The sequence below is a fragment of the Lontra canadensis genome, unplaced genomic scaffold (genome assembly GCF_010015895.1).
Source record: "Lontra canadensis isolate GAN:19392208 unplaced genomic scaffold, GSC_riverotter_1.0 scaffold44, whole genome shotgun sequence".
Classification (NCBI taxonomy): domain Eukaryota; kingdom Metazoa; phylum Chordata; class Mammalia; order Carnivora; family Mustelidae; genus Lontra; species Lontra canadensis.
Window position 1 is genome coordinate 13462405 of NW_022631038.1, and position 15891 is coordinate 13478295.

General features: G+C 52.0%; 1 protein-coding gene and 1 pseudogene across 1 annotated transcript in view; both read right to left on the bottom strand.

The window, feature by feature from the left end:
* Positions 1–261: 261 nt before the first annotated feature.
* Positions 262–1454, bottom strand: LOC116876180 (annotated as a pseudogene).
* A 5455-nt stretch (positions 1455–6909) lies between these two features.
* PHLPP1 (PH domain and leucine rich repeat protein phosphatase 1) overlaps positions 6910–15891 on the bottom strand; it is a 208650-nt gene continuing 199668 nt past the window's right edge. The window contains exons 15-17 of the mRNA XM_032872281.1: positions 11800–11994; positions 9425–9653; positions 6910–8476 (exon numbers count right to left, since the gene is read on the bottom strand). Of these exons, the coding sequence (XP_032728172.1) occupies positions 7340–8476; positions 9425–9653; positions 11800–11994 (1561 nt within the window). The 3' untranslated portion in view covers positions 6910–7339. The remainder of the gene's footprint in view (positions 8477–9424; positions 9654–11799; positions 11995–15891) is intronic.

Here is a 15891-nt window from a genome sequence, read left to right on the forward strand (position 1 = left end):
CAGAGAGGCAGGCAGTGAGAGTGGAAGGGAAGCAGGCTCCCTGCTGAGCAGAGAGCCCGATGCTGGGCTTGATCCCAGGACGCTGGGATCATGACCTGAGCCGAGGACAGAGGCCCCAACCCACTGAGCCACCCAGGTGCTCCTCAAGACTAATTGTTAAAACACAAGTTTATAAACAGAAGCCATCTAGCTTATAGCTGAGATGCATGTGCAGTACAGCATAACCACATTGACCTTATTTTCCTCTCATTTTAAAACAAATTAGGCCCTTCTGGGGGTGCGAGTGAGGAAGGGAGAAAGGGATACATCTACAGTACCAGCTGGGGCCAAGGCTTTCAACGCTTCGGGAAGATGCAGCCTGGACAGCTTTATTAGGCACTGGAGGGCTTTCTTTCTCAGCCAGGTCGTCTCCACTTAAGTCATTTCTGAACTTTGTTTCAAGCTTGTATTATGCACGTTCTAGTCTTGGTGGAGGATAGTCTCCAAAAGTTTCTCGAGTCACTCTCTGGACTCTTCCTAGTCGGTTTTCAGGAATGATCCTTGAATCCATGTGTCTATCCAGCTCAAGGGTTCATTCTTCTAGGGACGTAGTAGAATTTTAAGTTTCAGAAGTCTGATTATGCTGTTTAAAAACAATAGCCTTGGGGCGCCTGGGGGGCTCCATCTGTTGAACTGCCGATTCTTAATTCTGGCTCAGGTCCTGATCTCAGTGTCATGGAATGGAGCCCCAGTCAGGCCCCGTGCTCAGTGAGGAGCCTGCTGGAGATTCTGTCTCTCCCTCTGTGCCTCTCCCTGCTCCTGCTCTCTCTCTCAAATATAAATCTTTAGAAAAATAAAAACCGTAGCCTTAAGCGAGTCCAGATGCCAGCTTCTGAGGTCCATTTTCACAGTCGTCTGGCGCCTGTTGGCAACTGTCCGTGCCTGACCCACAAGGGGTTTACTGCTCTTCAGCTGACAGGAGGAAGCGGAGGTGTGGGGGAGTCTGGGAATAGTGGATACTGGTTTGGCTTGTCTATACTGTGCTCCCCAGGTAATTTGAGTCCACACTGCATTCTCCTCAGTGTCTCTGAAGCAGATCGTCACATTTTCTAAAACTCTCTGAAGAATTTTCTCAAACGAACTTTTGAATTGTTCCATATCAGAAAGGTCAAGGTCTCTACCTGGTCCTTTACTCCTCTGAAAGACATTCCAAATGTCCCGGGGCTGACGCAGCTGGGTATAAAGGATGTCTGATAGGGCGTGGAGACTGGCCCGCTTCTCCTCACAGAGCAGAACCAAGTCCTGAACGAGAGAGTCCTTTCTCTGCCAGAAGCTGATGGTCCGCAGTTGATTTTTCAAACAAACAAAAAATCCCAGGCTTAGAGGATTGTCGTCATTTCTGCCATTGGGATTTTCAAGATGGTCTTCTTGATGAACTCGGCACCAGTGTCATCCGCCTCTGGCGTGTCCAGCATCACCAGCCATGTCTCTTCTCTTGCTGCTTTTAAAATTCTCCTTATCTCGAATCTTTGAGATTGTAATGAGTATGTGTCATGCTGTGAACTTCCTTGGGTTCATCTTGTTTGAAACTCCGTGTTTCTTGAAACTGAATGTCTATTTCCTTCCTCAGGTTCTGGAGGTTTTCAGCTCTTGTGTCTTCAGATAATTGTTCTTCCCCTTTCTCTCTCCCTCTTCTTCTTCTGGTTCCCTATAATGTGAATGTTTGCTCACTTTGTATTGTCCAAGAGGTCCCTTAACCTAGCCTCATCTAAATTTTCTTCTGTTCAGGTTAGGTGCTTTCCATTGCCAACTTCCAGACTGTTGATAATTTTCGAATCTGTTGATTCCCTCAAGTGTATTTATTTGTTACTGTTTTTCTTCAATCCCAACTGGTAATTTTTATATTTTCTGTCACTTTGTTGAAGTTCTGAGTTCATCTGCTCTTCTCTCCACTCCAGTGGGCATTTTTATGGACATTACCTTGAATTCTTTATCTAGTGGATTGTTGACCTGCCTTTAGCTCTTTTTCTAAGGTTTTATCTCCTTTTGTTTGGAGTCCATTTTTTGGCCTCACTTTGGATTACTTTGTGTGTCGGTTTCTATGAACTGGGTGGAACAGCGACTTAATCTTGAAGGACTGACCTCGTGTGGGTGGGCCCTGTGTGGACCGTGTGCGCGCAGGGACTAGGGGCCTTGGAGCACGCTGTTCCTGGGCGAGCCTGGTGGCATGGCTGGAACCGAGGCAGATGTGGGCAGGGGCTGGGGCTCGGGAGGCGCAGGGCTTTCCACACCGAGGGCGCCCTGGCTGGAGGCTGCTGGTGACTCAGCCGCTATCCTTGTGCGGGCCCCAGGGCTCTGCAAGCAGGGGGTGCGTTGGTGGGGTGGCTGGATGTGGGCCAGGCCTGAGCTGGGGAGGTCTGTGGACACTCGATGCAGGGCTGCCCTGGCGGGGTGTCTGGAGTGGGGGGGTAGGGGCCAGTGGGCCCGGGGGCAGTCCTCAGTTGAGTGGCACGGGCCCACGGCGTCGCAGTGTGCTCTGCGCCTGTGTCACTTTGGTGAGCTGGTTGCAGCAGTCGTGTGCTGAGTGGGGTGTCCCAGTGTGTGCCGTCTGGGCCCTCTTGGTGGGACAGCTGGGGCCGGGGGAGACTAGGAACCTGCGGTTCACTGAGGTGATGGGCCAGCGAGGGCCTCTAAGTAACAAAGTGCAAGGGGACCGGGAACCGGGGCCTTCGACGGCCCCTCCGACGTGGCGGCTGCTCGCCGGGCTCCTGGGCCTAGTTCTTCTCTTTATTTCACTGCCCTTCGAAACTGGGGCTTTTCGTCTGTGCTCACGGTCCCTGGGGCATGTACCCCTGCACTCCCAGCGTTGGCCGGGGTTGCCTTCGTTCTGTGTCTGTCTCTCCGGCTCTTCCTCCGGCTCGCTTGCGCGCGCTCTCTCTCTCTCTCTCTCTCTCTCTCTCGTGCAGCTGCTACTGGGTCAGCCTCAGCCCTTCTTCCGGAGATACTGCTCTGTCCAAGCTGGAGTCTGGGGGCGTCTGTGCGGGAGGGGAGTTCGGGGCCTTCCTATATCGCCAGGTTGGACTGGAGATCTCGAGGAGCTATTTTTAACCTACTGAAATGTTCCAGCATGAGGGATATTCAAGTAACTCTTAAAATGTATTCTAGGCCAAATAGCAGAGTTTACTTTGTGAGCAGGGTTCACGGGGGGCGGCGGGGGGGGGCGGCGGCACGATTTCTAGGGAAGGGACGACTGATCCACGGACCTTCAAACGTTCATGGTGGAGTTGTTTTCCTAAAGACCCGGAAAAGCAAATGACCTAGAAAGGAGTTCTCAGCGTCAGTGTCTGGGGGTGCAGCATTTGGGAAAATGATTTTGCTGTCGTTTTAGCTTTTCTCGATAGATGAGTATTTAGAGCGAAGTTCGGTTTTGGGAATAAGACCCAAGGGATAGTGATGACTGGAAAGTCATTGTAATTTCAGTTTAAGGCCAGTTTTATTTCTCCCTCTGTAGAAATGACTGTGGGAGTGGCCCGTGTGAATTCGGTTGTCATTTCGTTCTGGTGTGGGGCTGGGGGTGGGGGGCAGCTGGGGGTGGGGGGCAGCCTCTAAAGGCCTCTTTCAAATGTGCACCATTACGAACACGTTTGTGACAGGCGAACGACAGAAATTAGATTAATTTATAAATGCATAGATTAATTTGCAAAAAATTTATGTTGGAGGATGAACAAAAAGAAAGGAAACTCCGTGGTCACAAAGGAGAAAAGGCTATTTTCTCTACCATTACCTCATCCCTGCCACCTGTAACCACCCAACAGCTGCTCCTTGGAGAGTTCTTAATTTAAAAAGGGACTTTCGCTGTGTTCCCAATTCTCTCCTGCCTTGAAGGTGGTTAGTTCTCTTAAAACCATGGCAGTACTTCCACTTACATAAGGTTTTCCTCTCTGCAAACTGCTCTACATACGTGACCTGGTTCCACCCCTGGGGAGGCAGATAGCGCAGACCACCCCCGCCCCCAGCACACACACTTAACAAGTTCTCTCCGGCTGCGGTGGGGGCCAGTCACGGTGTCTTCCGGGGAGGGCTCACGTGGGCGTGAGCACAAGTGGGAATCGGCCTCTCTTCCCCCACCCCGAGCTGCCAGCAGCGAGCGGATTCTCCGATGCTATCCTTTAAGATCGGACCCCTATTATGGATTTTTCTTTCTTTCATCCTGGGGGAAGGGGAATCGATGCTGGAGCCTGACATCCTCTCTCCCAGGTTAACGCTGGGGTTCTGGCTACGCCTGATCTGTGCGCGTGTCTGTTTTCCGCCGCACAAGGCCCGCCTGCACCGGCGCAGCCTCGTGATTTCAAGCGGCTTCCCGGCCTGTTTAATGGTGCTTGGGGCTGCTCTCCGCCAGGAGGGTAGGAGAAGGACATGCAACTTTGTGTCTTCAAGAGGAGAAAGGGAAAGAACAGGGTCTGATGCCACCAGCAGGTGGCGCTGTAATAAAAGCAACCGAGACACCCCGGGCGGGCCAGGTTGGGCTTCCGGGCTCGGGAGAGCAGCCCCAGGGCCCCTTCAAGGCCGGGCTTCCGTATCCCGCCGGGCACAGGCCAACCGGCCTGCTTCATCCCACACCAAACCACTTCCACGCTCCTCGATCGGGACCCTTTGCGTCTTCACAAGGCGGCAAGCTTGCTAGGCTTCGGCTCTAACCTCTTCCTCTCCCTGTCCCCGACCCTCTCCCAATCCCCGGGCCTTCCTGGAGGAAGCAGGGACTGTGGCCTCGGAGGACGCCCCTCTCTCTCATACTCACCCCGAGATCTCTCAGCACTTTACAGTGTTATAAGCCGCTCCGCCTGTACTATTAGATGCTGCCCTAATGAGACGTGAACAGAAAACTCAGAAAAATCACTTGGGAGCTCCCACACAAGCCCAAGGCTCCGGCTCTGGCCACCTACCATGGGCTCATCTGCCGTTAACTTTTCATCCACGTGCCAGTCTAGCCTGGGCTCCTAAAGGACAAAAACCACGTCCCTCGTCTCTACAGTAGCCTCCATGTGGCTCGGCGTGACTCATAAATGGAGAAGCAGGACCGAACTGGGCTCAGGAAACCCCTGGCTGCAAGCCTGTACCTTCTCCCACATCCGCCACGGAAGCTCAGGCAGGACTAAGACTGTCCACGGGACTGGATGATCCCAGGGGCTGCCCGTGGCACTGGCAGTTGCTCTGGGACCGTCACAGCTTCAAATCCTTGCAGCCTCCGTTGCCCACACTCCAGCAGCAAGAGTCACTCCTGGAGAGTGAGCGGCAGCGCTAGTCGGGGTCTGCCTGGCTGCAGCCCGGCCATGGGGTGGTTTAAGAACTCAGAAGTCCAAGAACTAGCCCACATCTTCTGTAGCGAATAAGGCACTCCTGTGCAGCTCCAGAGCTTCCCACGTGTGCTTCGGTCCACCCGGAGCAGGACGAAGACGAGGGCAGGGCGAGGATGGCTGGGGCTGGGCGTGCGAGCCTGAGCTGGTTTTGCTTCCTGTCCACAGCAGAGAGCACTGCCTAGACGGGGGCAGCCTTGTCCCTTGGTGCCTGCGTCCCTCACTGGGCTGAGTTCATCCCTCCATGGTCTTCGTGAATTTCACAGTGTGTGTGTACACGTAGCCAGACCCAGAAGAAAGCACGGCCATTGCCAAGACAAGGCTGGTCCACTGCTCTGGCCCCCAGCAGAACGGGCAGCCCGTCACCGAGTCTATAGTTTAGGAATACTATTTGCCTGTCCTGGCACTGAGCTAGCTAGGGACCCCTGCAGGGCCGGCCTGAAAAGGAAGACAGGTCTGCCTGGGAAGCTGGTCCATGTGAGCTAGAGAGGCCTGACAGCATCTAGAACATGTGGTTCATGAGGTACAAGGTTGGGGTGAAGGGGGGTGCTAGTGTCTGCAAACAGGGCCAGTAAGTCGGCTGGCAATACTGGATTTCCCAGTGGAGGAAATCTAGTGCTAGTGGTGGAGACGGGGCGGCGGGGGAGGGGGGCAGCCAGTTCCTGATTTTCACTGTTCACATAAAGGTCTAGTAACCTGTTCATGTGGATCGAGGGGTCCCTGAGAGAATTGGAAAGAACTTGGCTTTGTGGGAGGAGTTTCCCGGGGATCGCCTCTATATAACCTCTATCTGTCCCTGGGTGATAATGACAAGAAATAGAAAGGCTGGAAGACCAGCCCTGCATGTTGCTAACCATAGGGTCCATTTCACTAACTCATTCAAGTCAGTTAACTTGTCGGGTGTTTTCCCTTCAAAAAAAAAAAAAAAAATCAGGCAGAAATATCTGGTAGCCCCAAAGTTACATCCATTCATTCCAAACCCAAGCTGGGTGTGATCTTGTAGACACACCTGGCTCCTGGGACAAAAGCAGATGGGTCTAATACTTGTAAATTTTATATTTATTATAACAAAAATTATGACATATTCATTTGTGCATTCTGCTTTAATATAACTCTCGGTATGTCAATGATCTAGTTGAACGCTATACAATCATGCTGATTGTGACAGCAGTAAGGAACACGAAAAGTGTCTGCAAAAGTCAAGAGGCTGGGTGGGGGCAGGAGAGGAAGAAAACAGGGTCAGACGCCCCTTGGGTGCAGGCTGGTTTCTAGCGGTCTAAGATCCACCTTATTTGGACAGAAGTGCTCTCTCCCGGATCAGCAACGCACTGAGTGAGCTCCGGGGATGGAGGGGGTGGGGAGGAACGTGGGTTGTGTAGGCTGTGTCCTTCTGCCAAAACTACAAAACATCTGAAGCATCACTATACAACACTGAGCTATTTACAATAGAAATTTCTCAATCAACTGTTCTCTCAGAGAAAATTAGTGAATCCCAGTGACTTAAGTCACCTGACAGAGTAAAGCAACTCCTAGGAGTTAGTCTCCATATTCTACAAATGTCTGTCATTTTCAAGACAAAAAAAAAAAAAAAAAAAAAAAAAAAGCCTTTACCCCCCAAAGAAATACAGAATTACAATATTATTAAAGTCATTTAGCACTGGCAACCAGCCCTGCCTTCCCAACAAAACAACAAAAAGCCGTTTTAAAAAATATTACATTATCATTAACCGTTTCTCTGTAATATATTAAACCTTTTGTTCTTTGTCTTTACACGTCTGAGATGTTAGGGGAGGAGGTTAACAAATTTAAATCCTAGGGGTAGAGCATCACCGGAAGAAGAGTGGTAATTGTGAAAAAAAAAAGGCCAACGGGAGGAGAACGTCCGGGCGCGGGCGGGGGGACGTGGGGCGGGCGTGGAGTGAACCCCTGGTTTAACGTGAGCCTGCGAGACTCGTGCAACTCGGTCTTTCTCGGTTAGTTTATTTGTGAACCAGCGCTCGGGTGGGTCATAGCGGCGTGTCACAGTAGTCCGGCAGCGGGTCCCCGGGGCACGGCCGCGGCGGCGGCTGCAGGGGCGGCGGCGGCTGCTGCTGCTTCATCATCTCCTTGACCTCCTCCTCCAGCTCCGGGGGGATGATGAACTGGTCCTCGGGGTCCGGCTGCGCCGGCGCCGCGAAGTAGCCCCCGGGCTTGCGGAGGGGCGCGTCCGCGGCCACCTCGATCACGTTGTGGCTCCGCTCCTGCGGCGCCACGGAGCCGTTGGCCCGGCGCCGCCCAATGGTCCCCGCGGCCGCGCCGTCCGGCCTCCGGGGCGGCCCCGGCTCGTCCTCGTTGGCGCTGATGACGATGCCCTCGTCGCTGGCCTCGGCCGGCGGGTGCGGCGGCCGCCGCTTCTCCTTCTCCCGCGCCCGGCCGCAGTGGATGTCCACCTCCACCTCCACGCGGCTGCCGTTGCTGAAGACGCCCTCGATGGGCTCCTCGTCGTCGCTGTCCAGGCCGTTGTCGGAGAAGGCGCTGGAGAAGGTGGCGCTGGACAGCTGCCGCTGGAAGCAGTGCGCCAGGCCGCCGGGGTGCAGCAGGCAGCGCGGCTCGCCGGCGCACGCGGGGCTGCTGTCGGGCGGCGCGCCGGGCGGGGGCTCGTCGGACGCGGTGGAGCCCACCTCGCTGCTCATCTCGGACGCCGACAGCTCGCTGCTCATCTCGGACGCCAGCCCGCTGCTGGACGACGGCACGCCCGGCGCGTCGGCCGCCCGCTCCCTGCCCGCCATGCCCGCGGGCGGCGGGAAGAGGCCGGGGCTGGGCGGCGGGCCGGCGCCGCCCGCGCCCAGCTCGCAGCAGCAGAAGCTGTCCTCGGGGACGCTGAGCTGCACCACCACGGCGCTCAGGCTGTCGTGGCAGCCGTAGCTCTGCGCCAGCGTGCACAGTTTCTTGGCGGCGGCCAGCGCGTCGGGCACGTGGCGCACGGCCGCCACCGCCTCCTCGACGGACAGGCTGTCCCACAGGCCCTTGCTGCCCAGGATGAAGAACTCGTCCTGGGGCGTCAGGGGCACGGACTGCACGTGGGGGCGCGGCACGACGCTGGGGTGCAGGAAGGTGTAGCCCAGGATGCGCGTGGACTCCGTCACTCCGTTCACCTTGCCGTCCTGCGGGGTCGGGGGGGACGTCGGGGGGTAAGGGCAGTGGGGCGCAGAGAACGGCCCCCCCGGCCCCCTCCACCAGCCGGGCTGGCCTGGTCTCTCCTGGGAGCGGCGAGCTCCCGCCACGGGATACGGGGCTGCACGCGGTGCTGGGGGTACTGGGGGCGCTGGGGGCCGTGTCGGGGGGATTGCTCGGCTCCTGCAGCCCCGCACCATCTCCCGCGCACACAGGGCGGGCTCAGCACCTTGTGGGGAGCCAGGGACCAGGGCAGCTCCCCGAGGGCCCGGAGTTGAAGGGACGCTGTAAACCCCGGAGTGGGGCTCCGTCTTGGCAGGTTTCTCAACAGAACCACTGTGAGCAGCTGTGGCCAAGCCACCCTTTGCGGTGGAGCCGTCCTGTGCGTCGGGGTGTGTGGAGCAGCTCCCCTGCCTCCCCCTGCCACCCGCCCAGAGCGCTCTCCACCCAGCCGTGAAAACCCAGTGTCCCTGCTGGGGCTGGGGCTGCGAAGAACCAGAGTGACCCGGTGCTCCCGCACTCAGGCACAGGAGCCATGCACCAGAAATCACAACTGGCCACTAATGCACTGATCCACGGTCTCAGAAGACAGGACGGATCCGCGGTGCTGGGGAAAGGAGGCTCAAAGGCTTCCAAGGCCCAGCCTACAGGCAGCAGAGTCAGGGTGCCCTGACCCCAGCAGTGGATCTTGGGGCACGCCCTCAAGTCCCGAACCAGAGCCTTCACAGAAGGGCTGGTGAGCCTCAGCTGAGCTAAGGCCACGAGGCACTGGGCAGAGCCTCGGACCCAGGGTTAGTTCATGATCCCTTCTGTGATGTCTTGACCTCTCATTCAGAGCCTCTGCTTTGTGACTCTGCAGACTTGGGATGTTGCCGGTTTCTGCCATGACCCTGGCCCCATCCTCCCTGCCACCCCGAGGAAAACCGCGCTCTCCTCACCTCCGTGATAATGGCTTTGTGCTGTTTAATTCTCTTCCGTTCTTCCTCACAGCTCATGATGTACGATCGGGACAGCGGCAACGGCTTCCCATTCCGACAGAGAACCGTTTGGCACTTGCCCACATTCGCAGAGGTCAGGGTGAAGGACCCTCCTGGGTCCGTGGGATCATGCTTGATATGACAGAGGACAGCAGCGCCTCCAAGCTTCTGCCCCGCGGTTCCCAGTTTCCTGGAATCCAGAGAGCACAGGTAAAAACCCAGACACAACCTGTCAGGGTCAGTTTTGCTAACTCAGCAGGAGGCCTAGGAGGAGAAACACAGCCCGGGTTCCACTCGGCCTCTCTCACTAAAGCAACTTGGAAAGGGCCTGTGTGCAGAGTCTGTCCCCAACCCCAGGCCTCTTGTCTGCTCACAGCTCCGGGAGGGTCACTTCACCACTGAAGGAGCCTTTGTCCTGCTGCATCCGGCCTCCTGCTCCCTCATCATGACGCTGCAGGGACGGCCGCGAAAGGGCTACTTCTCTCCCCGTCCACCTCTTTACATCCCCTCCGCACCCAGCGAGGGAACCGAGGAGCCCTTCAACAGGTGTCACAACTCCACACAGATCCGCGCACCTCAGCGTGACCTGGATGCCCACCGTCTTGTCCTTTGTAAGGACACTGGCTGGTATGAATGAGCCTTTAATTTCGGGACCACTCATGTTCTTGCCTTTCTCTACCAGTGTTACTTATTCCAGAATATTCACAGGAAGGACTGTCTAGTGACCAAAGTGCTGGAGATCCACCCTTTTTATCCGTGACCCTACTCTCCGCACAGAGCACACGCAGCACCCGCAAGTTCTGATGAAAGGAGCCAAGAATTCCCGTCACAAGCCTCCCAGCACCTGTCTGATCCCGAGTGGCCCCGAAGCAAGAAGGCGAAGACCGGCTCCGGTTTTCCAGGGCACACCTGCGGGTCCGGTCAGCTCCTATCGACGGTCAATGTTAGGCGGCAGCGGCACCAGCCATGGAAACCAGTGCTGTCCGCTCGACTAAGTTAGGATGCCAGCCCCAAGAAGACACACGGTTCCTCGGGGGCTGAGCAAGATCACTCCCGATCCCATGTCCTCTTACCAGGGAAAAGAGGGGCCTACGAATGGCGCTGGATATGGGTCGATAGTCCGGGTCTCTGAGCTTGGACCCGTGGCCTTCCCTGACCAGACGGGGCCGGAGGCCTGACCAGGGGGGCACTGCCTGCCCCCTTTCAAGGCACAGTGGCTCCTCTGAGCAAAGCCAGCAACTGGACGGTACGTGGGGACCAGCACAGCTGGGGGACCAGAGTTTGAGGTTCTTAATTCTTGTTCAGTGCTCAAGTGTCGATAGACAGTGGACCTCTTTGGAGTGCGGGTGTGAAGGGGGTGCGTGCGCACGTTTGTGCATAGGAGGGTTTGTGTTTGCTTTTTTCCCCAGGACACAATGGTGATAAAAACAGAAAAGCAGATCGATGTGGCTGGTTGTTGGGACGTTCTCTGCAGTCTTACTACCTGCACCAGGTCAAACTCTGGCTGCGTCATCTACTAAAGAGAAACTTGTTTTCCTTCTCTGTACCTCAGTTTCTCATCGGTAAGGTAAGTACATTCTACCCAGTGAGATAGTTAATGTTGCTGTACGACATGTGGGGTATTTAAAACAATGACTGGTGCATGTTAAATATTATTATTAAATAATATAATGTTAAATATTATCTGTTATCAGTAGTTAATTGCTAATGGTACGTGCCCACTGGAATCTGAAGGACAGAAGTGAGTCCAGAAGCAGAGCGCCTCCCCGGAGCGGTCTCTACCGAGCTCTTCAGGACTCGGGGTAACTTTAAAGGCTGCTCCCAACCAGCACTCTGAGCAGATACTTTTTCTACCCTTGTTGCAAAGCTACTTCCTCTGGCCAATGACCATGGGAGAGAAAAAGGAGCGCTCGGCATTGCTCTGAGGACCTTTAGCACACGCCCCGTTTCCTGGGCCCCTGGCAGTGTTTGCAGTACGGCATGAACAGACAATTCCTTGACAACCTACAAAGCCACTGAAGTGACTTAAGAAGGAGCAATTCTTTGAAGGAGGGAATGCTTGTGGCATTCGTCCCTGAGAGTGACAAACACAGTTTCAGTTTCTACAGTGACCAAAAGCTCTACACTAAATTCCTGTCACTGACTCAGCCTCCTACAAGGTCGTCTGAGCACCAGTATGTCTGGGGGGGGGGGGACACGTCCAGCCCTGATCCTTATGCAAAACCAGATCACCTGAATGCCTCCTGCATGCCCTCGGGCGACACACGGTGGGCTGAGACCACTGGCCAAACACTCCAGGAGAGCAGGTAAACCGGGCGGGATGGGAAGGTTCTTACCTTTGCATGACAATGAACGTGTTCACCATGTACTCCTCCTCGTTTTTTGTCTTCTGCAGCTCTTCCGCCAGAATGTCACTCATGGTGCACTGGAGAAGGTAGGGCACCTCGACGTTCCGGTCTCCGTCAAACACCCCGTACAGGGCCTCCCGGTTGTCACAGAAGTTGTTCACTGACAGCGCCGCAACACACAACCTGCGGGGCGACAGTGATGCGTGCTGAGTCCGCCCTCCTCCCTTCCCCGGCCCAACACTGTGGCTGGTCTCGTCTCCTTCCTGACCTCAGACGGGGGAAGAGTAAGGCAACCTCACCCCAGCTAACTGATTCCAACTCATTTCCGTAAAGCAAAGAAGAATGATGGACACGGACACCTCACACAGCCCCCCCCCCCCCCCCGTCTTCTGATTTTATTTCTGAATGTCAGAGAAAGAAAAAGAAGAGGAGGTATGGTAAATAAAACAAGATTCTGAGTCCATACGTCCACATGCATTCGTAACACGTTTATTCCACACTGGGCAAAGCTGGAGTACCAACCGGAACACTGGGCCCCTATGTTCCCCCCCCCTCAAACAACCTAAAAAGGCAGGGCAAAACAAACAAAAAACCCAAAAACAAATCAACACGCCAAACCAGTGGAACAACGGTATTCAGACACCGACTGATAAGAGGCTCCCGTCACAAAGCAAGCATGATGCCGGTGCAACTGATGGCCTGGAGGAAGTTTCTGGGCTTCAGCAGGGGAAAGAGCCAAGGGAGAAGGCGGCCGCTGGCGCTGCAGGTCAGCAAGGGAGGGGGCGTGCGCTCTGGAGGCCGGCAGAGCCTCTGCACCCTGAGCCTCTCCACAAGCACGTTGTTTCCAAGTCACTTCCCTGTGGCCCACAGACCTCCCGAGTGAAACCCCGCGGGCAAAGCGGACCCCCAGACACACGAGGCCAGGGCACCCGTGAGCGCGGGGCAACCTCAGGCAGACACGCCGGGACCTGGAGTCTTTAAGAGAGAAGAGAGAACAGGAAAAGCCTTTGAGCAATCTACTGGTTGAAAAGATTTCAAATGATGAAAACTATAAACCTACAGATACAAGCAGCTCGACAAATAGGAAGCAAAGAAAATGGAAAAACAACAACAATGGCTGATAATCAGGACTAAGGGCGGGAGAGCAGGGAGAGGAACAAAGACAAGGACAGGAAACAAGCAGAACACAGCAGAGCAGCATCTTCCAAGCCCTGACAGCAAGAAACTGTCAACCTGCATTTCTAAATCAGTGAAAATTGCTTTCATCTCTGCCTACTTGTTCTCTATCAAATAAATAAAATCTTAAAAAAAAAATTGCTTTCAGAAGTTAAGGTGCAATAAAGACATTTTCAGATGCATAAAAACTGACAAGACCGGCAGTGTAAGAAACACAAAAGGAGTACATGAAGCAGAAGAAAATACCAGATGGAAATGATAAGAAATGACAAAGAGATGAGTAAATATAAAACTCATTCGAAAAATCATTTTCAAGCAGTGATTCCCAATGGGGGCAATTTTACCCGCGGCACACATTTCTGATTGTCACAGTTGGGAGGGACAGTGCGGCTGACACGTGGTGGGCAGAGACCAAGGGGGGCTGTCTGGCCTCCTCCAAAGCACAGGACAGTCCCTCCCTCCCTGCCTGCCTCTGGCTCAGAATGTCAACAGCTAGGACGCTGAGAAACGCTGCTTTAGACAATGACTGCTCAAGTAAAAATGATAACCGTGTATTTTGGGGTTTTTAACATAAGTAAAACATGACAACGGCACAAAGACCAGGAGATGGGAAATGGAGATACACACTGTAAGGTTCTTAGATGTAAAGTGATAGATTAACTTATTATTTGAAGGTAAACTGTAATTAAAGATATACTACAAATACTGAACAAAAGGCATAACTAATAATGAATAAAGGAGATAAAATGGAATCATAAATCCAAAAGAATGAAGAAAAAGAGAAAAGGAATAAAGAACAGATGAGACAAATAAACAGTTGGCAGATTTAAACCTAACCAGCTCATTTCATTAAATCTACAAGTGGTCTAAATACCGCCCCAGAAGACAAAGTCAGACTGGATTGGAAAGAAAAAGGAAAGAAAAAAAAAAAAAAAAAAAGAACAAAAAAACCCAAACCAAGATCTAACTATATGCTGCCTATAATAAACCTTCTTTATATATAAAAAGATTAAAAGTAAAAGGATAAAAGATATACTAAACTAATCCAAAGAAAACTGGGGAAGATACATTAAGATTAAAGTATATTACAGAACAAAAAATATTACAGATATAGTCATTTGATAATGAAAAGGATCAGTTCATTCATCATAAAGATATAACATCTTAAATGTTTATGCACTTAAGACAACTTTGAAATGCATGAAGCAAAACTGATAAAACTAGGAGAAACAAACCCATAATTACAGTCTCTCAGCCAATGACAGAACAAGTAGATAATCAGTAAGATACTCAAGATTTCAACATCATCAACCAACTTGATCTAATTGACATCCTACCCCAACAACAACAGAATACTCATTTTTTCCAAATGCAGAGAATATTTACCCAGACCATATTGTAGGTCATAAAAAGTCTCAATAAATTTAAAGGATTCAAGTCATTCAAAGTACATTCTCCATATTGGAGAAATTGCTTAGAAGGAAATTCATAGCTCTAAATGCTTCTATTAGAATATTAATGTTCTAAGCTCAAATCAATGACCTAAACTTACACTTAAGAAATTAGAGGGGCGCCTGGGTGGCTCAGTGGTTAAAGCCTCTGCCTTCGGCTCAGGTCATGATATCAGGGTCCTGGGATCGAGCCTCACATCGGGCTCTCTGCTCAGCAGGGAGCCTGCCTCCTCCTCTCTCTCTCTGCCTGCCTCTCTGCCTACTTGTGATCTGTCAAATAAATAAAAATCTTAAAAAAAAATTAGAAAAGAGCAAAACAAACTGAAAGCAAGCAGAAAGGAAATAATAAAAATAAGCAGAAATCAATAAACTAGAGAGCAGAAATAGGGGGAAATCAACAAGACCACAAGCTGGTTCTTTGAGAATATCAATAAAATTAATTAACCTCAAACCAAACTGATCACTATAAAAAGACAAATTACCAGTCTCAGGAAGGAGAGCACAGATTCTATGGATTTTAAAAGATAATATTATGAACAAGTCTGTCAAACTTGAAAACTAGATGAGTGGGATAAATTCCTTAAAAGACCTAAATTACCAAAGTTCATTTTAGAAGAGAGAGATAGGGGTGCCTGGGTGGCTCAGTGGCTTAAAGCCTCTGCCTTTGGTGCGGGTCATGATCCCAGAGTCCTGGGATGGAGCCCCATATTGAGCCCCGCATCTGGCTCTCTGCTCAGCAGGGAGCCTGCTTCCTCCTCTCTCTCTGCCTGCTTCTCTGCCTACTTGTGATCTCTGTTAAATAAATGAATAAAATCTTAAAAAAAAAAAAAAAAAAAGAAGAGAGAGATAATCCCATAGCAAAGAAATAGAATGTATAGTTAGACACCAAAGAAAATTCTAGGCTCGGATAGCTTTTATTGGTAAATTCTACCAAACCTTTAAGAAGAAAGAAGTATCAATTCTGTACAAACTTTTCAAGAAAACTAAAGAGGAAACACTCCTCAACCATGAGTCCAGCATTACCCGGATACCAAAGCCAAAGACATCACAAGACAACTACAGGCTAATGCCCATCATGAACACAGACATGAGCACCAAATTACCAGCAAACGGAATCCAGCAGCAAATGAAAAGAATAATACATGATGCATGACCAGGCAGAATTCATCCTGGGCATGCAAAGCTGATTCAACATTCAAAAATCCATGTAATTTATCATCATCAACAGACTACAGAAGCAAACATATGGTCATCTCAACTGAACGCAGAAAAAGCCTATGACAAAAACATTTAGCAAAGCATGATTAGAAACCAATTTTCTTAACCTGATAAAGGGTGTCTACAAAAATACCTTCAGTAATCATATTTGATATGAAAGAATCTGTTCTCACCAAAGATATGTGGATGGATGATAAATGCATGGAAAGACGGTCAGCATCATCAGCCCTCATGA